This window comes from Penicillium mononematosum (assembly GCF_028829835.1).
Source record: "Penicillium mononematosum strain IBT 11891 chromosome Unknown utg000003l:1.0-8172316.0:1.0-8177699.0, whole genome shotgun sequence".
Classification (NCBI taxonomy): Eukaryota; Fungi; Ascomycota; class Eurotiomycetes; order Eurotiales; family Aspergillaceae; genus Penicillium; species Penicillium mononematosum.
This window is the reverse complement of record NW_026643273.1, coordinates 6,238,685-6,265,405: the sequence shown is the minus strand read 5'-3', so window position 1 is coordinate 6,265,405 and position 26,721 is coordinate 6,238,685. Positions and strand designations below refer to the sequence as shown.

Here is a 26,721-nt window from a genome sequence, read left to right as displayed (position 1 = left end):
AACCCTAACACCTCTACCCTCTGAGATCATTCCAACTAAATAAATATTACATGATCGCAGTCAATGGATAACATACAATTTGCGATCAGAATCGATCGATCCCTGTTTCGTCATATTAATGTTTCACGTCACGTCCATGGAAATCCAGACACTGTTCCAGGGCTTTGTTCTAGACTTTTGGATTCATACCTTTATCGTGGCTGGCTACTGGCTGCGTTCTAATTGCGATCATCGAGCTACCAGCCTATCAGAACCATCTTTGAGACCCGCCCACGAGAGGTAATTTGTGAGTGGAGATAATCCTAGCCCATTATTGGCTCTGAACCCTCGGTTGATGCATAGCAACCATGCTGTCATCAGTCATCGCATCAGAAAATTGATGTGTTGTTTCTGATAACGCAATCGTGGATATTTATCAATTCTGGGTTCACAGTAAGGAAGGTGTACAGAATGGGAACCATACGTTGTGGGATTCCAAGAAAATTCTGATTGTCTTGGAATAATTCAGGAACACGCGATAGGAAACATGGAACGGGGACGGGTAGAAAGACAGTTCCAAAGAAACAAAGTTGATTTATTGGAAAAGACCATGTGGAGCACGCGGAACCAAGATCTCATTTGCAGAAGCCCAAGTCTGACCCACTCACCTAACGCGATTGAGGCTTCAGGATGTGCTTATCGGGGGATCATCGTGCGTAGACTTGAGAATTGAGAATTCCGAAAGTTCATTGCAAGGTTTTCAAAGATTTTGAGCTCCACAGTCTTAAGCATATTCACGCTGATGCGCTTTTTATATATGAGATCCACCCTTCCACTAACTCTAGACCATCTGCGTCGCACACTCCTACAATGCGATCTGGTCTGTCCGTTACCCAGATCGTAGGCGCAGGCCTATTCGCAAGCCACTTCGCGAGCGCATTATCACCGCGCACGGAAATCGGCGATTCTTACGACTTTGTGATTGTGGGAGGAGGTCAAGCTGGACTCGTGTTGGGCGCTCGTCTTTCGGAGGATAAAAATCATACTGTGCTGGTTCTTGAGTCGGGAGGGAATGGAGACGAGTATCGCACGCGCATAGGTGCGTTCAATTATTCGATCCTGTGGAGTTTTCGACGTTTCTGACGCTGGTACAGACACACCGGCATATTCTTATTTTGATTCGTTATGGACAACGCCTTTGAATTGGGATTTTTACACCGTTGCTCAGCCTAATGCGGACGATCGGGAGATTAATTGGCCTCGTGGAAAGGTCCTCGGAGGTTTGTACAAGCTTCATATTCCGAAGAACAAGCAGCAGAAAATTGACACGGAGATATAGGCAGTTCCGCTATCAATGGGTTGTACATGACCCGTCCGGGTGAAGATGAAGTCAATGCCTGGAAAGATATGCTCGGAGATATGGACGGTGCCGATAACTGGTCGTGGGACTCGTTCTATGCAGCTCTGAAGAAAAGCGAGACTTTCACTCCTCCCACTGACGATGTGATTGACGAGGCTGGAATCGTCTGGAATGCATCACATCATGGTACCGACGGGCCGATCCATACGACATACCCGGACTAGTATGCCGAATCTTGTTCTCTAAAATTCGCTGATAAGGCTAACGAATTCCTAGCACATTCCCCGAGGTGGGCGACTGGTTAGCGTCACTGCAGAGTATGGGCATTGACACTTCTGCCAGTATGTACGGAGGTGAAAACTTGGGCGCTGACGTCTCAACCTCCTGCATCAATCCTTCAAACTGGACGCGGTCCTACAGTCGGTCCGGCTATCTCGATCCGCTTCCAGACCGGGGCAACTACGATGTATTGGCGAATGCGCATGTGACTCGGCTTGTTTTCGACAATTCCACATCTTCCGACAAGAAGACAGCGAGTGCTGTTGAATATACGACTGATAGCGGATCAACGAGACTGCAGGTTAAGGTTAACAAGGAAGTCATCCTTTCGGGTGGCACTATTGGCAGCCCGGCTGTATTGCTTTACAGTGGTGTCGGTCCCAAGGACGTCCTCTCTGAGGCTGGTGTTGAGCTTGTATCTGAACTTCCTGGTGTCGGTCAACATCTCCAAGACCATTTAGTAAGTCCGGCCCCTATTCAGAAAATGGACATGTAACTGACCTAGTCACACAGAGTGCCACAGTGAAATGGAACACGAACGTGGACACCGCAGGTTCCATCTATTACGATGGCGGCAAAGACAAGGTGCGTCCTGTGTATCTTCCTTCAAACAACGCCATATGCTAATTCCCACAGAATGATCCCAAATTCCTGACATATATCGATGACGCCGTTGCCTACGTGGGTGCCAGCTCTATATACGGCAGTAAAGTCGATGAGTACCAGACGAAATTCCTCGCCTCAATCGATAAATATGCACCGAAAACGACTTACGATGATGGTGTCGTCGCCGGCTACAAAGCAATCTGCAACACGACAGCATCGAAGATCTTCAATAGCCCGACAGGCCAAATCGAGATCCTATTTATGAACAGCGATGCAAACGGTGACATCGGCATCACTGCTGCTCTCCAACACCCTTTGAGCCACGGCCGTATCTACATCAACTCCTCGAATCCAATGGACTTCCCTGTGATCGACCCGAACTACTTCGGCAACTCAGCTGGTATATACCCTCCAGGAATATCCAACGGAAGATTTTCTATACTGACAATAACGCAGACTCCAAGATCCTCCTCGCAGGTATCAAACTCGCCCGCCAGCTAGGCGAAACCACCCCAATGAGCAACAGCCTCACAAAGGAGACATCGCCGGGGTCAACCGTCCAGAGCGATGAGGACTGGATAGCATGGCTACGCAAGGAAGCCAGCACGGAATTCCACCCGTCCTCATCGTGCGCAATGCTGCCGGAGGATCAGGGCGGCGTGGTCGACGCCAATCTGCGCGTATACGGCCTTACCAATGTGCGCGTTGCGGATGCCAGCATCGTCCCCATTTCCTTGTCTACACACTTGATGTCCTCGACATACGGCGTGGCTGAGCAAGCGAGCGATATCATTCGCCGATACTACAACTTGCCCGCCGAGCCCGAGCCCGCTTTCAGCGGGTCGACTTCCACACCTTCTAGCAGCGCGGCTGCTGCGAAGAAGAGTGGCACTCCCAAGAGCAATGGTAGTCCCGCTCGAAGTGGCCCTTTGTCGTTCATGTGGACTTCTCTTATTCTTGTTTTTGTACATGCTGTTGTTGGCTTCGGCCTGTATATCTAGGTTGGTGTTTATATTCGGCGTATGGTGATGATAATCCTTGCTGGTTGGGACCGGCCTTAGCATTTATGAAGTTCAATGTGTGCGATTTGTTTGGAATATCGCAAGAAAGGGACCCGGGAGCTTTTCATTGTGAAGATAGATATCTTTCTAGTTAGAGCTCTAGTACAAAGTCTGAAATCATCTCCCACATAGATACCTGACTAATACAGGTAGTTATAAAGACATCCATCTATTGCCGTATCAAGGACATCAACCATAACTACCTCAAATCTTTGACTTCCCATCTATCGCCACAAAAGCCCCATCCTTCCTGACCTCAAAATCCTTACCTTGCTCCCATCCCACCCACTCCCTAAGCGTATCAACACCCCCATCCCCAGGCAAAAGTCCCCCACCCGACCAACCACCCTGATCCGCCGGAATCGGTGCGGCAGGCGTACTAACAAGGTGCACCATAGGCCTCTGCTCATACCCATTGTCCTCAAGCTCCGCCTGCTCCAAAACAGGGGTCGCACAAGCATCAGTGCCATCAAAAACAGCCTCCCACTCCGCGCGCGTCTTCTCCTTAAACCTCTTTGTAAAGATCTCCCTCAAAACCGGCCACTGCTCCCGATCCTCCCTTTTCGGAAGCTGCCCGATCTCAAACCCTAGCCCGCGCACCAACGCCGCATAAAACTGCGGCTCCAAAGCCCCGACGGCAAAATACCGCCCGGCATCCTTAGTTTCGTACGTATCATAGTACGGACACCCACCATCAAGCAGGTTCTCGCCACGCGGCTCCGACCACGCGGGGAGTATTCCTCCCCTAACCGCGGGAACGTAGCAAGGTACGCCGAGCCATCGACCATATTTGCCTCGACGACCTGGCCGCGACCAGTATGGGAGCGGGAGATGAGCGCGAGCAGGATCCCCTGGAAACAGACTGCACCGCCGCCGGCGAAGTCGCCGAGGATGTTGCCTGGGGCGTGGGGCTTTTCCCCTGCGCGGCCGAGCATGGACAGCACGCCCGAGACGGCGAGGTAGTTTATGTCGTGGCCGGCCATATCTTTGTATTTCCCGTCGCGGCGGAAGCCGGTCATGCGCGCGACGATTAGGCGGGGATTGTGCTTCAGGAGGACTTCTGTTGGGGAGAGGCCGAGGCGTTCGAGCACGCCTGGGCGGAAGGGGTCGATTAGGATGTCGGCTGCTGTGAGGAGGCGGAAGAGGATGTTTAGGGAGGTTTTATCGCGTAAATCGAGAGTTATTGAGGTTTTATTGCGGGTTAGTTGATCGCCGCTTATGGATTTGGGTCGGTCGATGCGGAGGACTGAGGCGCCGTAGTCGGCTAGCAGGAGACCTGCGAACGGGCCTGGAGTGGTTGTTAGTTGTGGTAATGATGTTTCTTAGATTGATTGCGTACCTGGGGCTAGGCCTGCTAGCTCAATGACTTTGATTCCCTTCAATGGTGACATTTTGTATATTGGATTGAACAATGAAGTTCAGGTTCGAAGTGAGGTTGGCATTTAATAGTTCTCCGCAGCCGAGGTCCGTGGATATCACAGAATGCGGGGGGAATTGTGCACAAAATATAACCAGGTAGGTAATGATCGTCACACACTTCATAATGCAAATGCACTATTATCTAACGAGGGGGCCGTCATAGTATGATTTTACATGGCGGCAGAATGATAAAAGAGTGATAACATCTAAGATGTACGGACTCATTCACGAGGGAAAGCAAATAGGCAATGACATCATAGGGAATATAAGGGATTATCGTATTTTTGTACAAAGAGCATCTCTGTCTATCGTATATAGTAAAACAGCAAGCAAAAATAAACGAAAATATGTCAAGACTCGTCGGCGACACCTTGGAATGTATATCATTAGGAGATTGAGGACAAACGGACGCGACCGCAAAACTTCAATTCGAAGACGCGATGAATCACTACTGGCCAGAGTAAATCACAAAAAGAGGCCAAGAGGTATAGAATCTCTCCAGGAACTGGAGATCGGGTGAAAGAGAATATAATATAATAAACAGAATATCGTAATGAAAAGAAAAAGCAACCAGTCGCCAGCAATTACCAGTTCTTCTTGAAGTCAGCATCGTGAGATCAATCATATCACATAGATGATGAGATCATGTTGTCCAGACAAGTGGACAGCTTTACAGCATCATGAACATGGAAAGAGCGACGGCGAGGACGCCACCGAACAAGCCGGTCACGTTGGAACGCGAGGCAGCACCAGTGTAGACCGGGGAGACGCCCTCTGGGTTGCTGCTGGGCGCTGCGGGTGTGTTCGTCGCGGTGGTCGCGGCGGTGGGCACGGCAGTGCGTGAGGGCGAGGGGTGGAAGACTATGCTGGACGACGGTCTACCGGCGTGGAATCCTCCGGCTCCATTGCTGGGGATGGGCTTGGAGGAAGGAGATGGCACCACGGGGCCGACGCCAGGCACTGTAACTTCACCGGTGGAGCCAGAGCCAGGGTTGGAACCGGAACCCGAGCCCTCACCGTTTCCAGAAGAGCCAGAGCCAGAGCCAGCACCGGGGATAGCGGCAGTAGCAGTGGGAACCGGGATGGTCAGGGTGATGGTGCTACCAGTAGGACCACAGTGGTTGCAGACAGTCACAGTGGTGGTGTATCCCTCGGGCACCGAAGGGCCGGTGGGCTGCGACACAACCTCAGTGGTAGTAGTGGCAGCGGGCTTGGTTAGGGTCACGGTAGTCGGGGTAGCGGCGCACTGAGTGCAGACAGTCACGGTAGTAGTCCAGCCTTCAGGAATGGAGGCTGTGGAAGTGGCAGGGCCAGAAGTAGGAGCAGTGATCTCAGCGGTGCCAGTTGGGGTGGCAGTAGCAGTGGAGTCACCAGGGCAGTAGGTCTTGGTAATAGTGGTGGTGATGGTGGTGAAACCAGTTGGGCAAATATCAATGTAGGAGGTCACAATGATAGTTGTGGTGGTACCCGGAGCCAAAGAGGAAGGCGAGGCAGTCACGGAGGGAGTGGCAGTGATACCAGCCGGGGTTGTGGTGGAGTCGCTGCCGGTGGGCTTGGAGCCTCCGGTAGTGTTGTCGCCAGTAGGCTTAGAGCCTCCGGTAGTGTTGTCGCCAGTAGGCTTAGAGCCTCCGGTAGTGTTGTCACCAGTAGGCTTAGAGCCCCCGGTAGTGCTGTCGCCAGTAGGCTTGGAACCCCCAGTACTCTCGTCGCTGGTAGACGGGCCACCGGTCGGGATGACACTGTCGCTAATGGAAGAGGAGCCAGACTCGGTCGCAGAAGAGACAGGAACAGTGCTGGAGGGGTGGCTGGAGACCAGGGGAGTAGAGCTTGGAACAGTGTGGGTACGGGTATGGGTGTGCGTGTGGGACCCATGTCCATGGCTGTGACCAGGGTGCGAGTGCGAGCTGTGGGTGGGCTTTCCAGTGGCGGAGGGGTGAGGAGTGGGATGTCCCGAAGGAGACGAAGAGCCAGGAGTCACAGAGATGCTAGAAACGCTTGAAGTGGAAGACTGGCCAGAGGTAACATGCGCGCTGGAAGAGGCCACGGAGCTGGAAGAAGCCAGGGAGCTGGAAGAAGCCACGGAGCTGGAGGAAGCCACGGAGCTAGAGGAAGCCATGGAGCTGGAGGAAGCCACGGAGCTAGAGGAAGCCACGGAGCTAGAGGAAGCAACCGAGCTGGAAGAAACCGAGGTGACCGAAGTTGTAGCCGAGCTAGACGGGGGAACAGTGGAAGACGAAACGGGAGTGGCAGTCGAGGATTGGATCGGGGTGACAGACGAAGACGGGGGAGGGGGAGGAGGAGCGCAATCGTACAGGATATCCTTAATGTGCTCGGTGTATGTTGATCCGTCGATGAGATTGTTGTCACCAGCGGTAGCCTCCCAGAGCATGACACCACCGAAGTGCTTGGGGTGCTTGTTCATGTAAGTTTTGACAAGGGGCTTCACCTCCTTAGGGGTCAAGTAGAATCCAGCATTGGCAGCATCCTCGGATGCGGGAAGACCGATGAAGAGCTTAGCGTTGGGATTGGCGCTCTTCTCGATGACACCGACCCAGTCATCGAAGTTGAACTTGCCTGTGCCGTGGACCCAGTCCGCAGCAGAGCAACCCCCGGTGTTGTACCACTGAACCCAGATGAAATCGAAGTGCGAGTTGGCAATAGCGTTGCCGAGCTGGGCATCGGGAATAGGGCACTGGGGAGCACCGGAGATGTAGTAGGTCTGCTCGGGGCTCTTGCTGAAGTGCCAGCGCAGACGATTAATCATGGCGGCGTAGCCTAGATGGGAGTGTTAGAGAAAGTACGGTGAGGAAGCCAGAGGACCGGGAAAACATACCAACTCCGCCGTTGTACTCGATATCAAAGTCAAACCCATCAACAGAGGAAGTGAGGAATGGGCGAGGGAAGGCCAGGCCAGCCAGTTTCTCTTCCCACCCCAATGAAGAGACTGCTGAGTTGTAAGGACCGAAGGAGTACCACAGGAAATCCGCGAACCAGACTGCGGTGGCCTCGTCCGGGATAGACTGGGCTGTGGCAGTGCCACCACCGATGGATAGCAGGATTGTCTTGCCAGCAGCCTTGCAAATAGGGATATCTTGCCAGATCTGGTGGCAGCCACTTAGCAGCTCCGTACCGGGGAAGAAGGCTCCGTCACACTGATTGGCAAAGTTGGAACCAGGGAAGTCGCCCACATGTTTGGGGAACTTGTCGATAAATCCAATGTTGATAATGTCCGACGTTGTCTGTTCACAGAAATGCTTGAGCCGGGGTTGGTTGTAACCTTGTCCATAGTAGACAGCAACATTATTCTTCAGACTGGCATCAACGGCCACAGCAGATGATGCAAAGAGTGACAGTGCCGACACGGCGGCAAGGGACTTGAACATCATGACTAAAATGAATGTAGTAATTAAATGCAATATTTAGACGCAACAAGAATCGCTTATTAACCTGATAAAAGGAATGACAGATTAACTCGCGAACAATGAGAGGACGCAGACAAGTATCTGCTTGGGAAATTTCCCAAAGAGCTCAAAATGAGAGTGTTGATGGTCGAAAGGAAATACAACTCCCTGGGGGAAAAGCAGACTGAAATACATCGAGCGCCAGCTGGGACTGTCCCCCTCCGCCCCCTGGGGAAGATTCCGACCTCCGACATAGAGCGCACTAATCAGAAAAGAGAACAGAGCTATCAAAACGTGGAAATGAACCAGTGCGTGAGATCCGGATGTTTCCATGATTCATAGGTCAGTGCCACTCCGACTGCACTCCACCGGTGCAGGGCGACCCAACACGAAGTCGCAAAGTGGATTCAAAGCTTGATAGTCTGAACACTAGACTCGGAGGTCCTCAGGATCCGTTCACACAAGCGATGCCGCGAACTTGATATGGAAACTCAATGTGGAAGCGATATGGACCGGACTTTTTACCGTAGAATGGTCAGAGGCCAAACGCGTGGTTTAACATGGCCATACAGCCAGTGGCGTAAAAGAGTCACATTCGAGCAAAAGCTGGATCAGTCATCAGCGATGACAGGCTTTTCTTTGGAGAGGGGTATGTGCTGGCCCCGTGCCTGTTTCGGCCTATTTCGGCGCAGTAAGATTGCAAGAGCCGCATGAAAGAGGCTAAAAGACCCTAACGGACTCTAGCGGCATTAGTGTCAGGGTCATGACTGGAGCAGAGGCTGTTAGCTTGATATACAAAATCCAATCATAACTCGTGATAAAGGCACCAGGGCACGGACACCTCGGGGTCCACCGACCATGTTATGTAGTCGGATGAAGAGCACTAAATCCGAGAGTCGGACAACAGATAAACGTAGGAGGGTAAACAGTGGCAGTAAAGAAGAATTTTTTGACAGGCATCCATTAGAACAAAAATAACAAGCTTAGAAGTGAGTGTAATGGGGTACAACCCAAGTGATATGGTCTGAGGTCGAAGAGTCTTGGAAACTTCCTAATCGAGGAGATGGGAACCGACGGAGCCAAAAGCTAATAAGCCTGCGCTAAGCCCTTAAGGGGTAAGTGTGGAGCAGGACCATCCCAGATACGCCAATCATAGGCGTCGATCCGGAAAGAAGCCGGATCACCGTTTTTATTCGGTTACAGCAGGAACAGCATTTACGGCACTTTGAGATTGTTGTCTCACTTGATTTCCACTTGATCATCTTTAGTTCATCTTCTAGTTCACCTTTAGTACCTCTAATTCGTTGCCTTAACGAACTCAAGTTGAGATGTAGCTTTGTGCAAGGTACGGAGTACTCCGTATTTTGTACACGTTCTAGCCCTTGGCCCCCAAAACTCCCACGTTACAATTTCCTTTTATTTTCCGGTTTATGCAAGGTACAAATTTGCTTCGGAGATATGCCCACTCTAAGGTGGTATTAGGCGACAATGACGCCACTCATCACGGTGCCTGATTGCTCCCCTTTAATCTTGGAACTGCGCACTTTACATTCCCCATAAGCCGCCCCCGCCCCCAGTGCTCCTGTGATCAGGATTAGCCGAGACAATAATAAGACCTTGGAATGAAAGAAAGTCAATTCCAGCCTAGATGCAGGTACAGATCCAGCCTACCATGTATATACTACTCCATATCATGGATTTTATCAGCATATATTAATAATGTTGCGTAGGCGGGGACCGTGGACGATCCCTGTGGACCGTAATTAAAAGATCCTCTCTATAGCCGTTCCAGCCCTATTTACACGAACATAACACATAAAACCGAAGAACCCCCGATTTCGAAACCTAATGCAGAAAGTTGTTTACGTTGTGCTAGAAACAATTTTTGTTGTTTGCAATCGAAATATTCCATTTTCGGCTGTAAGTGCCGGTAGGCCTACAGTAGGCCGGTCTTCCGATATGCTAAATATCTCTTCCATGCTTCCAAGCTTCAAGCAGCAGCAACAAAAAGGACAATACTATAATTTCTTTTTTATGCTAAGTCGAAATGGATACTAATTAAAAAAAAAATCCATAATAGGAAAAAGCAAACAAACGCCACCCATAAGCCACAAGACCGATCCAGTATAGGAAGTTGAGTGGGAACGAAATTACGGAGCTACTCGGCATGGTCTTCTGTGGAATCTTGGAAAGTTCTTCCGGATGATAATGATATGGATATTCTACTACTCACTAAATTTTGAAAATAGACAGTGTTAGTTATTACGTTTAAGCTTTTGATATGGCTACATACTTCCGGGGCTGATAAATCACAAGATTAATGAAAGTATAGGTCACTGCGAAATCTGAAATCAGGTTAAAGTCATGAATGAGCAGGATTTTATCAAGATACTGGGTAGATAACGAAAGCCAATTCTCCACCCGATCGTTGATCTATGCGGATGGATATCCAAGTTGTCCGGCCTCACGCATTTATATATCCCCCTAGGTCCCCTGAGTTCAATATTACATATGCTCGAATTGGAGAGAACAAGGAAATAAGTATCATTGATGGGGCGTTAAACATGAAGATTGTCCGTACAATTTTGGTAAATCCAAGTTTCGAAATATATATTCCGATACTACTCATTGTAATAGGATACGGCTCTGATACTTTCATCGCATCAGATGATAATTGCTCCGTACGTGGCCATGGCGTCTGGCTTTTCTTTAACTGGAAAAACATCAGCAATACTAGTAGTCATACAACCATGTCGTGGCATAGGGGTTAGCGCTCTGATGCTATGCGCAATACTGCCTGGGGATATATTGCGGCGGAGATCTTCCGGACTTTTATTGGAGTCCTAGACCCTTGCCATGGGATAGACAGGGTACTTGCTTCGCGGCTATCCGAACGCCCTGAGCTAAGCCCTGAACGTTAGTAACCATCACCATGCAGCCTCAAGTGGAGTTCGCTTAGGGAGACGTGGCTGAGAGACCGTAACAGGATCCATTATTTTGAGTGTCGTATTATGCGAGAGTCCCCATAATAGGCCAGTTAAGGGGATTTCTTTCTTTCTTTCTTTCTTTTTTTTTTTCCATTTCTTCTCACATAATATACCCGGTGAGGACAACAAGAATCGGTCACGAGTGCGACGGTCTAAACACTATGTCTTCCTCGCCGACAAATAATGGACCCTCAAAATCATGATATCGGACTTCTCGAGTTTGAACCTCCTTCGCGCGCTCGCGCTCTGCTTTCGATTCAATTTTCCATCTTTCTGTCTCGCTATTGCGATTGGCCAGTCCTCAGTCTCAGCCATGATCAGATTCACCAGCTCTTGAGACAATTTAAGCAAAGGTTCCATATTGGCCAGGACAGACTCTCGCCACCATTCATGCTGTTGTGGAGGGAGATTTCGAGTGGAGTAGATCCGATAATGCGGGTCAACTAGATATAGGGTAATATTGCAGGCTGCTGCTGTCAAAGACTGTCCTCGCCCATCACACTTGGGGGAGAGACCACAATTCAAAATTCAATTTGACTCCACCAAAAAAAAGAAGAAGAAGAAGAAGAAGAAGAAGAAGAAGATTCACTTACGGCTACGATGCAGAACCTTGTACTAGGCTTCATACCTACTAGTGTGTAGATAGCTCAGACCCACTAACGACACGCCGGGTATTTCAGCTCCATACATGTATGCCGATGTTGACTTATTAGAGAAAGTGAGAAAGCGGTAATATGTAAGGGCGGTGTGCATGGTGGTCGAGGTAGGTTGCGGGACTCGTGGTGTATCTCCCGACACACTGACACGAAAGTAAGAACTATGGAACCAAATGCCAAATATCATCTTAGGGATGAGGAAGAAGAAGCTTGCATTCAAGTTAACACATTGCTTCTTGATGATCTGAACATGCGAGTCGAAGCATGCCCCTACCGGGATATGACCGACTTGTTAGAGCACAAGGCCAAAACATATCCCGCACTGCGGAAAGCATTTCGTGATTCTTCGTTGCAGTCAACAACTCAAACAGCCAGCTCCTCTGATGACAGGAGTGCGACCGATGAAAGAAACGAATTTCAATTTCCAACCAATGCCTCGGTCATGACGGCAAATCCGCGTTGCCCAAGGATGCATCAAGTAACGAGTGCGAGTTTAACGAATTCCTCACTTCCAACCCGCAGCGGGCGCAAACTAGCAACATTGCTATGATTAGATCCTATCTGCAGGATGATCACAAAGTAGTTTTGGCCCACGGTGATCTTCATCCACGAAACATCATGGGAGCCACAGTTGTGAACAATTCTCTGCCTAAAGAGTCAATTTTTCCAACAAATGGCGTAGTAGATCAGTCAACCACTGGAGTTACTATCACGGCGATTCTTGACTGGGAAATGTGTGGCTGGTACCCGGAGTACTGGGAATACGTGAAGGCCCTGAATAATATTGCTCCCGGGAGCGGAATGGATGACTGGTGGGCCTATCTGCCACGGAAAATAGGTGTATGGCCTACAGAGCGTGCGGTTGACTCGATGCTAAGCAGATGGCACGGCTGAGTTGCTCTCCTCTACTCCGTAAAAGCCAATGAGAATATGTAGCTAGTTAGAAAGAAGCCGGTGATTATAACGGTATGATAATGAATGGCTGCAGTAGTAGACCTGCTCTTTCTTTGCGCGAGGCGATGCGGGTCAATTGCAGGCATGGCTGACCGTACCTTTATACAATTCTGAAAGCAATTCACACTTCTTAGATTAAGAAAAGATAGACGGATACTATGGATTCTCTACCCTCATGTCCACCATTGCCGAACCTTCCACCCCCATATGATTACTCTGCTGCATTGTTGCGGTAGAAACGCCCCCCGAGTCTGCCGAAGAGTTTTTCTCATCAGCAAGTTCCACCTAGGCAATGGCAAGAGCTTAGCCTCCTGTCTGCCTACATATTGTTGGATGAAATAGGTGGACCTTGGAAGCAGGTATATACGTTTTTCTCTGGCGAATGGCTTCTCTGGAGGTTTGGTGTTGGATGATGCCCATTTCAATATAACCGTGCCATTTAGATAGGATAGATGAAGAACGGGTTCTCCATGTCCGTCAAATCCAACATGGCAATTTCAACCTCCCTGCGTGTCATATTCCCATTTTCATCAAGCTCCTCAACCACTCCCAATTCATGAGCCTTTCTCTCTTCGCTGGTCAAAGATGCAACCCAAGCCTTCCGCTGGGCGTTCCTACGTTTCAACAGGAACCGTATAATGAAAAGGATCAATGGTGTCCCAACCCAGCTGACCACTATCATGGAAATCCAGGCACCGTAATAGCGAGGTGCGTCCCTAGGAACCCATATCTGCGGCGAGCAAATATTTGCGATGGAATAGCCAACCATGAACATAACATTTCGGGTCAGCTTCTTCGTGTAGCCGGCTGCAGATGATGTAGTCCAACCCAGCGCGATAATGTAGGTATTACCATAGGTGTGACCAGCCAGCAGCAGACATGCAAGCATTCCTAGCTTCTGGTCCCAATCAATAGCAACCATCCCAATCCCACCTGCAATTGCAGGGACACACCAGAAGAGTCCGTGGAAGGCAAGATTTGATGGCCACCACCGCAGGGCATAGGCTCCTGCAAGACAAACCAGGACACCAAACCCGCCACCAGCTGCAGCGACGAGAGTTGAGCCCAAGCTGTCCACCCCAAGAGCCTTAGTAATAAGGTTCTGCTGACCGTAGGTGAGATTGTTAGACATCATCAAGGTGAAGGACTGAAGAGTAAATAGCCAGGAGATGGGGTCACGGAGCGTCTCCATAAACTGGCTCTTCTTGAACTGCTTCTGTTCAATAGAGCTTTGACTTGACTCGTGTACTCGTTTGATGGTGTGGATTCTCTCTTCCAGTGACAGGAACGTAGCTTCAGCTGGGTTGTTCGGATACTGAAACCAGACTAGAACAGAAAGAAGTACCGAGACACCCCCGGTAATAATCATGAAAAGCTTCCAGGGCAGGATGGTGCTATGACTCCAAAGCAAACCGTAGGAGATAAATGCGGCGCATATAGGGGCGGCGGCGGACGTCAACCAAAGGAAGGGTTGGAGAAAGGACTGCTCGTAACGATTAAAGAACATCCCTATTGTGACTTCCATTGCAGGTACAACCACGGATTCCGCGGCACCGAGCGCCAGTCGCAGAACCACAAGAGCGCCGTAGGTCGTGGCAACACAATGAAGTAGTAGAATGACACCCCACATGAAGACAAGAGCGGCGACAAATTTTCCAAATGGTAGTTTTTGCATAGCATAATGCCCCGGCCATTGTGCCACAATGTAGCCTACGAGAGTGTTAGGGAAGATGAGATCGGAGGACAATACTGTCACGTACCGACGTAGAAGAAAGTTCCAAGGTTGTTGTATTGAGCCTTGGTGATGCCAGTCTCTTCGAACAGGCCGAGAATAGCGGCGTAGCCGAGAGTGGATTTGCTCATCTAGAGAAGTTAGAGCCTGCAATTAAGAGGTGTTGATAACGAACTCACAAAGAGCAGCAGGTTGATAGCGGAGAGTAGCCCGAAAATACGCCAGTATAATTTGCGTCTCAGCGTTTTCTCCTTCTCGGTCGTCAATGAACCAACAGAGTCTCCATGAAGCTGAAGGATTCGAAGAGTCTCATCAGCATATTTGGTGTCGATAGCTCTCTCCTTCTTAGGTGACAGACTCTCAGTGGCCATAGGCTCAGCCTTCAATGCCAGATCCATACGTGCGAGCAATTCGTTTCGAGCCGGCAATGAAAAGAGGCGTACACCATCGACTCAAGACTTTGAATGGGTAGAATAGAAAGGAGAAATAAATGAATCTTCAGTTATCTGCCATAGTTTTGGGGTGCTCAGAAATTTCATCACGCCATAATTTAGATAAAAACGTATACCTCGTTCTCGGCTTCAGAAATGGGGATCAATACAAGACCATAATTATTGCCATTGTGAAGATGCCAAACCACACATAAGCCCCCAATTATGCCCATTAAGTCACGATCATCTTTTTCCAATAGCAACGGTTCGACAAAGGGGGGGATGTGAAGCAAGGAGACAAGAATGAGCAAGGTTATTCGCCTCAGGCACAAATCTGCCTCAGGCACTAAACTCTAAATGGGACATGTGGGGCCGATTCCCGGACCGATTCCCGTCAACCTTGGAACCTATATATCAAATCCGAAGGGGCCTGTCCTATATTGTTATCTTAGGACACCTAGATCCAGAGACACGGAATCGGTTCTACATCAACGCTAGCCCTCCTTTTGGGGTACCTCGTTCAACTCCACACCTGGCCATCCGTCCGAGCGAAACACCCGTGGACCTCAAAGTCTAATGATCTCTTACAGGCGCCGCTCAGACTCATCCCAACAACAAAGGACGTGATAGATGACAAAACAAGCGCTTCTGATCTCTAATAACCTGTGTTTAACGTATTCTCTCTTATCAATTAGCTCATATAACGGAAACTATTTACGAGGGACTTCTAAAGCCTGAGATTGCCCCGGGATAATATCGAAATTCCAAACCAGTGTGAGAGACCAGGGCTGTTATTATGGCATTGTCAAGGGTATGGTTCCCTCCTTAGCTTTTGCCATGACAAATGGATGTGCTCTCTTTGATAGGAGGTGATGTAGCCGGATCTGCTGTCTGTGTGAAATAGAACATTGTTGAATACCGATGGACAGTATCACGGCGACATTGGACTTCTACACATAGCCTCATTACAGGTCATGAAGTGGGCCGTGAGGGGTACTGGGGGATAATATTCATTGGCTCCAGATACGAGGACGAAGAACTAACTAATGGCCGTGAGCGCACAATGAAAATCAGCTTCTGATTTGCATGGCGGATTGGATCATAGCAGACCACTAGCCTGATAGTGCACAGCCGCAGTCATCCTATCTATCTTTCATTGTTCCGAAAAGAATGAAGAACAGAGGAAATTGTTCCATCTATGTACTTTATACAGACCCACTGTCTGTCTACTTCATGGCTTAACATCACGGGATCACATCTCTCATAGTATCACCAATGGCCTCAGCACCCCCGCCACCACCCAGCAACTCCTGGTTCGTCGCTTGAATAAGAACACGCCGATATGTAATCAGCGCCGGTGACCCATTATCCTTCACCTCCAAAATAAGATGCAACAACTGCCCCCTCGCAACAGCCTTACGACTAATAAGCTCCACACAGCACTTCTCAGCCGGCGGGACTGTCACCTCAACCACACTTCCAGCCTCATCCAAAAGCCGAATCCCCAACTCCCCAACCTCATGTTGAACAGACCACTGCGTCGCACTTGGATCCTTATACTGATACCACTTAAACGTAATACAGTCCTCCGGGTCCGGGTCATACGACGCCCGCGCATCAAGCCTCACCACGCCCCCAGCCGGCACTTCAAGAACCAGCGGCGCAGGCCCAACAGTCCCATTAATAACAGCAACAGGGTGATGATTCGCGCGCGCCACATCCCCAGAAAGACTCCACTGCATGCGTGCCGCGAAATCAGTCTGGAACGCGTCCCGCCAGCGCCACACTGTCGCCTGGTTCGACTTGTGCCGGCGCCCATCAAGCCCAACGACCTCATCTGGAGTATCGCTGAAATGGCCATTCGCAACGCCTGCCCCGCTCACGTCTGTGCGGATATACCGACCGCCCCAGGACCCGTACTCCGGGCTCTCAGCAACACCGAGCCCGTTCTGGATCAGGTACAGGAACGTCGGCGTGTCGCCTTCTGGGATGAACATGAAATCCGGGTATTTTGAGCCCAGGGGTCCAATCTGGATATGTTCTCGGATCCATTCCGCGCTGATCTTCGACCCATCTGGTCCGCCCTGGTCGAAGCCGTACCATGCGTCGCCGGAGATCCCGGTCCACGCAGCTAGTCCGTACTGGCACCACCCGTGCACGGAGCAGATGTAGAATAGATCTGAGTAGGTCGTGCGCAGCCAGGTTCCTGTGTCGTCTTGGTCGGAGATTGCGTATACGCGGAGCTTTGCGCGCTGCGTGGCGGCTGTGGTGGGGGAATGTGTGGTTTGGAGTTTGAGGAGTGCGGATGCGAGCACGTTTGTGCCGCCCCAGCAGAGGATCCAGAGGGGATCGTCGGTTGGAACGAGGATACGGTCTAGCAGATGCTGTGCGCCTTCGCTTAGGGGGATGTCTGGGCCCACGGCGGTCATGCCGTAGCTCTATTTGGTTGTTAGGATGTGGGTTGGCGGAGGGGGCATGACGCTGGACGGTACCTCTGCGCCCTTTTTGATGAGCGATCGCATATATTGGGCTGTTGGATATGGGTCGTCTGGGTGGACGTGGGCATTGAGATTGTCTACGACTTTCTCATAGCCGTCTATTATCTTGTGCATGTCCTGCGGGCAGACCTTATTCTTCATCCAGGTTGACGTGCAAGCTACCAGGCCTTCAGTACGGAACTGGTTGGCGTACAATAGATAGCGCACCAGTGACTCAGCATCGTCGGGTTCATTGGAGATATCGCTCAGGATGAAGACGCGCGGTTTGGACGGGAAGGATTGGATTTGGTGCTGTGATGCCATTGTCGATGGTGATGATGATGGCTATGAGAATAACTGTACGAAGATGTTAACAAAGGGAACAACAGAATTGGAACTCACGAACACAATACGCCATATTTGAAGGGCACCCCTCACAAGGACAACCCAGAACCCACTTATAGCCACTCGCATATACATAGTTCGGCTGGGGCGTCCGAGTGCGGAGAACCTGGGGGGAAAATTGCCGAAGTTTAGCCGGCAACACTTCCAAACCAAGCCGTAACCACCACCACGGACTAGCCCCCGACGAACTCTCTACCAAGCTTGGTTAGTCGTTCGCTTCTTCGCTCCGACAGGGAAATACAAGCGCAGTATTTGCAGTTCCCCTCGCGAGAACAACCGAGAATCGCAATTATAGCCACTCGCTCCTGGTTTAGCTGCGTGCTATTGCGGAGAACCCGGGGGGATTGCCTGGGTTCAGTCAACAACACCTCCAAACCAGCATTTCTAACCGCCAGCACAGACTATCCTCCAATGAACTCTGCACCAAGCTTGGTCTTTAACTTAGTCGCTTTGACGGGGAAAAGACAAGCGGGGCATTCGCAGTGCCCGACGTCAGGCCATCTCTTGCGGGGCTCCGTCTGGGGTAAATGTTCCTCGGGAGGGACTTGATGACGTTGTTCAAACCCTAGGTATGCATATAAAAGACTGGGTGACACATGCCGGGGGGCTGCGAGTCCTCTTGTCGAAGGAGTGTGTGCAGTCTTCAATCGAAAGTCGTTGCTGGTTCTTATCAATTCGTCATTATGTTTGGCGCCATAAAACAGTCCGCGCTCTACCAGGAGCTTAGCCTTCGCCTGCTCTTCATTGGATGTTTCGTCTCCCTGGGAGCGATTGGCTTCGGCTTCGATAATTCCTGGTGGGGAGGAGCGCTGGGATTGACGCCGTTTGCCCAGAAGTATGGGTCTCAGGATGCATCCGGTGATTGGAGTATTCCATCTGAGAAACAGTCTGCCGGTACGGGCACTGGCTCGGCTGGAATTATCTTCGGCTGCCTCGCTTCGCCGTGGCTGTGCTCGCATCTGGGCCGGAAACCCACGCTGCTGGTGATGGCTGCTCTGCTTTCCATTGGAATTGTCCTCGAGGCCTCTGCTGTGACGTCGTTCTGGCAGTTGGTCGTGGGTCGCATTATTGTGTACTCGGGCATTGGCGTGGCATCTAACGTCGTGCCGATGTACCAGTCAGAATGTGCTCCTGCTAAAATCCGAGGTATGTGGTGTTCAGTAACTACAAGGAATGAGCAATGGGTGTTCTGACTATACTTCCCAGGCGCGTTCCTGGCGGCGTACTCATTCTGGAATACATTCGGCGGCTTCCTCGCCACTCTAGTCGTTTTCCTATGTCAGAACATGAAAGGGGAATGGGCGTATTTGTATGCACCTGAAGCCCACTCCAACTGTCCCCCATCTAGCTGACCCCACTGGAGGACAGTAATTCTATGCCAGCTCCTGGTCCCCATCGGAATAATCATCTCATACCCTTTCCTCCCTGAGACACCCCGCTTCCTCGTCTACAAAGGGAACTACGAAGAAGCTGAGATCGCAGTCAAGGACTTATACGGACCCAACTACAATGCGAGCGAGGAGGTCCAGCTCCTCCGACTCCAAGTCGAGGAACAACGCGAGCTCCACCGCGCAACGAGCATCATGGACTGTTTCCGCGGGACTAACCGGCGCCGAACTATCGTCGCTATGGGCGTGCAGATCCTGCAACAGGCGCAAGGTGTCTCATTCATCAATAATTTTATTGTGACATTCATGAAGCAGCTGGGCTTTGCTGACCCGCTACAGTACAATGTCATCGTGCTTGCATGCGGGATCGTCGCGAATTTAGTCTCTTTATTTACGTTCGACAAGCTTGGTAGACGGAGCAGTATGTTTGTCGGGGCGTTCTTCATGGCTGCCATGATGATTGGGGTCGGTGGGACTACGGCGAATGGCTACGATGTTCTATCTCCGATGACGCAGAACGGGTGTGTTGCCATGCTTGTTCTGTGGTATGTTTCCTATGCGTTGTCCTGGGGCCCTGGTGTGTGGATTCTCGGCGGCGAGGTTGGAACCGGGCAGCTGCGCGAACGGACACTTCTCTTGTCGTCTCTTGGCAGTTTCGTTACCTCGGTGCCTATCAATTTCGTCAATCCGTACGTGCAGGCTGCAATTGGGGGCCGGACAGCGATTATCTATGGCAGTTTCTCTGTTGCTGCTATGGTCTTTGTTTATTTCTTTTTGCCAGAGACCAAGGATCGGTCGCTTGAGGAACTTGATGAGATGTTCCAGCAGAAGGTGGCGACGAGGAAGTTTAAGGATTACGTTTGTACTGGTCTGGGTGCGCAGATTAGGCAACTGGAGAATAAGGAGGATGAGGCTGGTTTGAAATGTCGGCAGATTGAACACGTTGAGGTTGCGTAGATTATCGGTTTGTTCATATTAAACTGGCGGGGCGTAGAACCCACAACAACAAACGTATTGGACAAATTCATGTCAAATTGTGTTGAATTTCATACTGAGAGTAAAGATTTGCTGTATAAATAATGAGGGGGTATACTATCTTCCACTGTGTTCGTTTCTTGGAGTACTTCTGATTGTGATGGAACTAAGGGCGTAGATAATACGATTCACATAACAGTATTGTTGTCTTACCTCTTATTTTCAATGGTAGGACCTGAAAGGTGTGTTTGTAGTATAAGTCATACCATCATTCCTTGAATTTCTCTATGGAACTGAAGGAAGCGAATGGCAGTTCAGAGAACAGCAATACACTCAATCTCGACATCAGTGTTAAGAGGGAGGGTTTTGACCGCAACACACCTGCCGAGTATAACCGTTAGCAACGAACCAAACCACATATGCAGACCCGCACAGATGCATGCGTAAGCGCAATCAGTACATTGCATAGTACGAAAAGAATCGAGAGAAGTATATGACCCCAAATGACCCCAACGATAAGAAATTAATGAGCGGGGTAAGAACTCACGTCCGGCAGGGCTTCACATCACCCCAGTATTGCATGTAGACGGAGTTCATATCGGCGAAATCATCCATGTTGGACAGGAACACATTGACCTTGACGACCTTGTCGATGTTGGTGCCAGCCTCCTCGAGGATGTGCGTTAGGTTCTTGATGCATTGGTGCTGTTCGAGGGCAGAGGTATTAGCAGGTTGAATTGGGTCAATTGGGGTTGACTTGTCTCGTACAGTATGGGCCTTGACATCACCGTCAATCAACTTGCCAGTGGCAGCGTCCATGGGGACAGCACCGGAGCAGTAGACGACGCCATTGGCGATGATAGCCTGAGAGTAGATCCCGGGGAGGGGCTTGGGAGCCTTGTCTGTAAGGACGGGGGTCTTGGAGGACATTGTGAGAGTTTCTGAAAGGATGGAATATAAGCTAGGGATAAGTCAATTGAGGTGGAAGTATGAAAAAAGACGCAGGAATTTCACCCCTTGCGTGGGGGAGGCCTTCTTTATCAACCGGGCAGCATCCGGAGCTATGGCTGCATCCCACATCGGTCGATATTAAAACGTAACAAGTGGCTCTATATTGGCCGGTGGCACATAGCCGAGGAACATGAAGTGACTCACGAGTGGCTTCACGAGAGGCCCCCATGGGTCCATAGAACCCCATAATGGAGCCGACGGGGTGTCTCACTGCAACAGTCCTGTCGATCATTGCCCAAACCCGGCATATAGTTGGCTTATCAGCTTATCAGCGGTATTTCCCCCGCATTGCTTGGGTGGTTCTCCCCACTTTCTGCGTGGGGGTGAACTTTTATTTGAATGGGACCCTGGCACCCCCGAAAGTTTAGGAACCTTGTACAACATATTTATTCTTTTCATCTGTAACTTCAAAATGACTGCAGGTGTCACTCAACCACCTTATCCGCTCCACGAGTCCGTTAAAGACTTGTTGGACCCGGAATATGTCGCCTTCTATAACAAGCATGTCATCAATAACCAACAGGTGCACCTCCAGCCCGTGGAAGCATCACGGACAAGTGGTGTATTAATTCCTGGTGCAGGTCCAATGCTGGAGGTGGGCAAGACTGAAGACATTACCGTTCAGCGACGAGCAACTGAGGGCCCAGCAGTGCCCATCCGCTGCTTTACTCCCAAGGGCCAGGCGCCTCCTAGTGGATGGCCAGTGATGCTATATTTCCACGGTGGTGGCTGGGTGCTGGGCAACATTGACACAGAGAACGTGGTGTGCTCCAATCTGTGCGTACGAGGCAACTGCGTTGTGATCACAGTCGACTACCGGTAAGTGACCAAATCATCCGTGGACTATCTGATCACGCCATGCATATATGACCTTGAGAAATTTCAATCTAATGTCTCTTATTTTCTTCTAGCCTTGCACCCGAGAACCGCTGGCCGGCTGCAGTCCATGACTGCTGGGAAGCTCTCCTCTGGCTGATTTCCGACGGCCCCGCCGCACTCTCAGTGGACGTATCCAAAATCGCAACCGGTGGCTCCTCCGCCGGCGGGAACCTTGCCGCGATTATGACACACAAGGCGCTGACTCTGTCACCGCCCGTTCACTTCCGAGCCCAGCTACTGTCTGTTCCCGTGACAGACAACACTGCCACAGTGGAAAACAACGAGTCATATCGTCGGTACGAACGGACACCCGCACTCCCGGCACTTAAGATGTACTGGTATCGCGATCACTATGTCCCCAACGACGCGGACCGCACGAACCCAGAGTCGAGCCCGCTGTTCTGGCAGGGCGATTACTCGCAATTGCCGCCTGCACTGGTTATGGTTGGCGAGCTGGATGTGCTGCGTACGGAGGGTGAGCAGTATGCGGAGAAGTTGCACAAGGCGGGTGTGCCGGTTGATTTGCAGGTCATGAAGGGCATGCCGCATCCGTTTTTGGCTATGGATGGGGCGTTGTCTGAGGGCAAGAGGTGTATCACTTTGATGTGTGATGCGCTGCAAAAGGCCTTTTGGGCTGATTGAATGTTCTAATATATATGTTCTGAATATACTCATGATTCTAGATCCGCTCATCCGAGCATGCCGAAGAAAAGGAAACGCAAGAGGGCCCGACCCCTGTATCTATCTGGGCCTGTATACCTCGGGAACCCATTGTGGCCTGAGTTTTTAACGGGTTGTTTGTTTCCCGTCTTTGTAGTTTGTTTCGACTGCTTCTATTCGTTAACTTACTTCTGCATTCTATTGTCCCTTTCTTTACTTTACGATAGCAACTGTGGAATGGGAAAACTGTCTATATTTGTATTCATCCAATAGAGTGAGAAGAAAGGAAAGAGGGGGATAGGTGAGAGACAACAGCAAACTGTCAGGCTCCTGGGTCTGTTAAGCATGGTGGCCCGATGCCACAAAAAGCTAGTGGGAGTAGCAAAGAAAGAAAAGAATGAAAGAAAAGAATGAAAGAAAAGAATGAAAGAAAAGAATGAAAGAAAAGAATGAAAGAAAAGAATGAAAGAAAAGAATGAAAGAAGAATGAAAGAAGAATGAAACAAGAAGAACAAGCAAAAAAGAACAGATTACGACGACCCTATACAAGGGAACAAAAAGGGACAAGAACAGAAACGGAAATAAGAAACACGTCTATCGAAGCTGCAGAGTGCATATATTCAGGCCCAAGGACCAGACCGTGCATCGACATTTCTCCAAGGTACTACTTGGTCTTCTTCCCCTTTGGCACACGGGCAAGCCAGTAGATAAACACCGCGCCGAAAATATTGGCTACGATGTATACCCACATCAGACCAAAGTTGCGCCAAGCGTCAGCAAAATCACTGGAGATTTGCAACAGGTATGCGTCAGTCTTGCTCACCGTGCAGAACAAGCAGTCGGTGGTAGCCAAGGGATTTTCCAGGTACCCAGTCCCGACCGTTTTGATGAAAGGGTTCATGTAGTCCTGGCAAGTTTGGTTGGCTGGGGGGTTAAACTTCAGAAATTCGACTGGCTCGCAGACTGCATCGGCGCCCGAAACACCCGTCGAAAGCATAGCCGAGACCAAGTAGGTAAAGGGCGAAACGCGGTACATGAAGATCCAAAATCCAGGTAAGGCCTCCTTGGTTGAGAGAACACCACAGAATATCAAACAGAGGGAGAACAGCAAGGTCGCGATGTTGCCACCAGTCTCAGCCAGTTCAATCCCTGCAATCACCATATGTGCGAAGGTTGAAGTGAACAATAGGAATGTCCAGATCAACAAGAACATGAGGGCCCCTCGTTCGCTCACTGCGTCGCTGGGCTCTGCATTTCTGTACAATCCAATTGGATAATACCAACACAAAAAGATAAACACAGACATAAGTGTATTCCAGGGCAACTCCACTAGAATATTCGATATCATAAACGCCTTCCAACTGTATGTCTTGGATGGACGCTCTCGCACCTCGTAAAGAGAGCGTTGAGTAACGAAGTTTGGCATGATCTGCTGCACCAGATTTCCAAAAATTGTCATCAACATGAATACACTGAACATCTGGTTCTGGAGGCCTTGGATGGAATTCTGGGCGTGGAAAAACGAGAATCCAATATAGAGCGCCGTGAGTATGCAAAGGGCAGCTTTCGACCAGATATAAGTCGGGGTTCGAAAGTATTGCGCAAAGACACGTAGGAGACACTCCCATAGCTGGACGTAAAAGGGCGCGGCAAATTCACGGAATTCACTAGGCGAAGAATCACCTCGTGAGTTTGAAGACAAGGTGGACTTTAGCTCAGACAGATGCTCCTTGACCTTCGCGTACTCCGGACTAGCCCGCCATACCTTTGGCCACTCAATCTCGCTGTGTGTACCCGGGGCTGCCCCAATAACGTCCAACATCCATTCAGCGGGATTCTCTCCGGGGGTCAGGTGGTGGGCCCCGTTGCGTTGGAAATAGTTCGACAAAGTGGACGAGTTTTCGCCAATCTCACCAAAGTAGATTGTTTTGCCCCCTTTCGCCAAGAAGAGAAGACGGTCGAATCGTTGGAACAACATCGCTGAAGGTTGATGGATAGTGCAGAGAATCGCCTGTCCGTGCTTAGTGAGGGTGTCGATAAGGTCAAGAATAGACCAAGAAGTCTGACTATCTAGGCCACTCGTAGGTTCATCCAGGAAGAGTAGGAGCTGGGGTTTTGCGGCAAGCTCCACACCAATCGTCAATCTCTTCCGCTGTTCAACGTTCAATCCCTCGCCCGGAACACCGACAACAGCGTCAGCGTACGCCTCCATACCGAGGAGCTTGATAACCTCGTCGGCATAGTCTATCTTTTCCTTCCGGCTAACAAAGGCGGGTTGACGTAGCAAAGCACTAAATTCCAGTGCTTCCCGAACTGTCGATGTAGACAAGTGCAAGTCCTGCTGTTGGACATACCCGGTCTTTCGCTGGAAGGACTGATCTGTGGGGTTTCCGTCAACGAGCATTTCACCACTGACAACTCCCATTGTAACTCGCGTTGCTAGCACGTCAAGCAATGTCGTTTTTCCAGCCCCGGAAACACCCATCAAGGCCGTACAGGTCCCGGGTTTGACCCAGCCGTCAACATTGTCCAAAATTCTTCTAGGCTCTCCTTTGATTTTGATGTCGTAACAGACATCCTGCCAGTGGAAGATCGCAGTTTGTCGCTGAATGGCCGCCGCTTTGGGAGGGGACTCGTCGGTTTTGACGCCTGTAGAAGATTGAGAAGGTGCCTCTATATCACTAGAGGCATGTTTGGGCTGATAGCCACGGCGGAATAGAAGGACCTCGCCTTTAGACTTTTTCTCGGAGATATACTCAGTGGCAAGAAGATAGGTGAGCATAAAGAATATCAGGAAGCCAAAGAGAATCCCAAGATTTCTCCACAAATGTCCCTTAAGATACCCGAAGCTCTGGCTGAGATACAACGATCCAGACACATTGGTGGACCCTGACTGAGCACCGACAGTTGAACAGATGCGATGGTCCATTGAGACACTGTCGTATTGACCACCAGAGGGAACAACAGCTGCACATTCAAAATGACGATCGTGGAATTCATTCACCATGAAACTTTCAAAGGCGTAGGCAACGGGATTGATATAGTTCATCCAGCGCGACCAACCGAGCATATTGCGAGTGGGAATAACGAACCCAGTGTAGATAACCATACCCAAGATCAAAATGGCAGCTGGGACCAAGGCCTGTGACAGGGATCTGGAAGATGCCGCAATTGTTCTGAATATCATTGACATTGTGAACGTGGTGATAACCGAGAATAGCCAAAATGTAAAGAACGCCCCAGCCTCGCGACGCAGATCGGTCATAAAGTACAATGGTATGTTGAAGGTCAATGAGTTGATCAGTTTGTAAGGTGTATCGCAGAGCATCGATGCAAGTGCCTCTGCGAAAGGGTGGTAGAAGGCGTATCGGGCTTGCTTCTCAACAATTGGACGTTGGGCATATAGAGTGAGTATTTCCAGTGCGCTAGAAAAAGCATTCAGGAGGACCGCAAAAAACAGAAGAGCGCCACGAGAGTAGAAGCTGGAGGTATCCTTGGGAAGATTCACAAACACCGAGCCAATGATTAAAGCCATTATGAAATTCCCAATCAAAGCTGTTGCCGTTAGGCTGTAGTCTCCGCGAAGGCGCTGAAAGCCACGGGTCACACAGAGTGAAATTTGTTTCCGTATCGAAATGGTGTATGGCGATTTGACCCTTTGGTGCTTGTCCTGGATAGCCCTACGGGCATCGATAAATGCATCGTAGGAGCTACCTTTGATAGGGTAATTTCTCTCATACTCCTCAATCTCAAGGATGAGCTTGGCACGGGCGTCGCTGTTCTTCCATGCTGTTGCAAATTCATCAGGAGTGCGAGGAACACGGTTTTCAAACCCACTCCGGACCACGCGTTCCGAAGGGCTGGTGATCGACGTCAAGAAGTCTGCTGTGGTTTGACGCTCCGGGCATTCATATCCCATGTCTTCAAAGTACTTCCTAGCCTCCGTCGTTGACCCAAAGTAAATCTGCCTTCCTTCATAAAGCAAGGTCACCTTGTCGAAGACATCGTAAGCGTTCTGTGACGCTTGGTAGATGGCGACGCAAGCTGTTGTTCCCGAGTAT

The 26,721-nt window shown here is 50.1% G+C and overlaps 8 protein-coding genes across 8 annotated transcripts; 3 read left to right on the top strand and 5 right to left on the bottom strand.

The window, feature by feature from the left end:
- Nucleotides 1-849: 849 nt before the first annotated feature.
- N7519_007411 (GMC family oxidoreductase) lies at nt 850-3,225 on the top strand (the record flags this gene model as incomplete). Its single annotated transcript, XM_057294187.1, has 7 exons — nt 850-1,078; nt 1,134-1,259; nt 1,319-1,562; nt 1,616-2,078; nt 2,132-2,203; nt 2,255-2,624; nt 2,681-3,225. 7 exons carry the CDS (start codon nt 850-852, stop codon nt 3,223-3,225), a joined length of 2,049 nt encoding a protein of 682 aa, XP_057148998.1.
- Nucleotides 3,226-3,489: 264 nt separating this feature from the next.
- Nucleotides 3,490-4,676, bottom strand: N7519_007410 (CaiB/BaiF CoA transferase family protein; the record flags this gene model as incomplete). The annotated part of the gene is made up of 3 exons (XM_057294186.1): nt 3,490-3,900; nt 3,978-4,573; nt 4,625-4,676. The coding sequence occupies 3 exons, from the start codon at nt 4,674-4,676 to the stop codon at nt 3,490-3,492; spliced, it is 1,059 nt and encodes a 352-aa protein (XP_057148997.1).
- Nucleotides 4,677-5,374: 698 nt separating this feature from the next.
- chiA1 (class III chitinase ChiA1) lies at nt 5,375-8,090 on the bottom strand (the record flags this gene model as incomplete). The annotated part of the gene is made up of 2 exons (XM_057294185.1): nt 5,375-7,479; nt 7,538-8,090. 2 exons carry the CDS (start codon nt 8,088-8,090, stop codon nt 5,375-5,377), a joined length of 2,658 nt encoding a protein of 885 aa, XP_057148996.1.
- A 5,051-nt stretch (nt 8,091-13,141) lies between these two features.
- Nucleotides 13,142-14,832, bottom strand: N7519_007408 (uncharacterized protein; the record flags this gene model as incomplete). Its single annotated transcript, XM_057294184.1, has 3 exons — nt 13,142-14,412; nt 14,463-14,565; nt 14,614-14,832. The coding sequence occupies 3 exons, from the start codon at nt 14,830-14,832 to the stop codon at nt 13,142-13,144; spliced, it is 1,593 nt and encodes a 530-aa protein (XP_057148995.1).
- A 1,277-nt stretch (nt 14,833-16,109) lies between these two features.
- N7519_007407 (DUF1593 domain-containing protein) lies at nt 16,110-17,666 on the bottom strand (the record flags this gene model as incomplete). Its single annotated transcript, XM_057294183.1, has 2 exons — nt 16,110-17,303; nt 17,358-17,666. The coding sequence occupies 2 exons, from the start codon at nt 17,664-17,666 to the stop codon at nt 16,110-16,112; spliced, it is 1,503 nt and encodes a 500-aa protein (XP_057148994.1).
- A 764-nt stretch (nt 17,667-18,430) lies between these two features.
- N7519_007406 (uncharacterized protein) lies at nt 18,431-20,092 on the top strand (the record flags this gene model as incomplete). Its single annotated transcript, XM_057294182.1, has 3 exons — nt 18,431-18,893; nt 18,954-19,056; nt 19,111-20,092. The coding sequence occupies 3 exons, from the start codon at nt 18,431-18,433 to the stop codon at nt 20,090-20,092; spliced, it is 1,548 nt and encodes a 515-aa protein (XP_057148993.1).
- Nucleotides 20,093-20,424: 332 nt separating this feature from the next.
- N7519_007405 (putative L-PSP endoribonuclease family protein Brt1) lies at nt 20,425-21,040 on the bottom strand (the record flags this gene model as incomplete). Its single annotated transcript, XM_057294181.1, has 2 exons — nt 20,425-20,491; nt 20,658-21,040. 2 exons carry the CDS (start codon nt 21,038-21,040, stop codon nt 20,425-20,427), a joined length of 450 nt encoding a protein of 149 aa, XP_057148992.1.
- Nucleotides 21,041-21,309: 269 nt separating this feature from the next.
- N7519_007404 (alpha/beta hydrolase) lies at nt 21,310-22,642 on the top strand (the record flags this gene model as incomplete). Its single annotated transcript, XM_057294180.1, has 3 exons — nt 21,310-21,323; nt 21,374-21,940; nt 22,033-22,642. 3 exons carry the CDS (start codon nt 21,310-21,312, stop codon nt 22,640-22,642), a joined length of 1,191 nt encoding a protein of 396 aa, XP_057148991.1.
- Nucleotides 22,643-26,721: the final 4,079 nt, after the last annotated feature.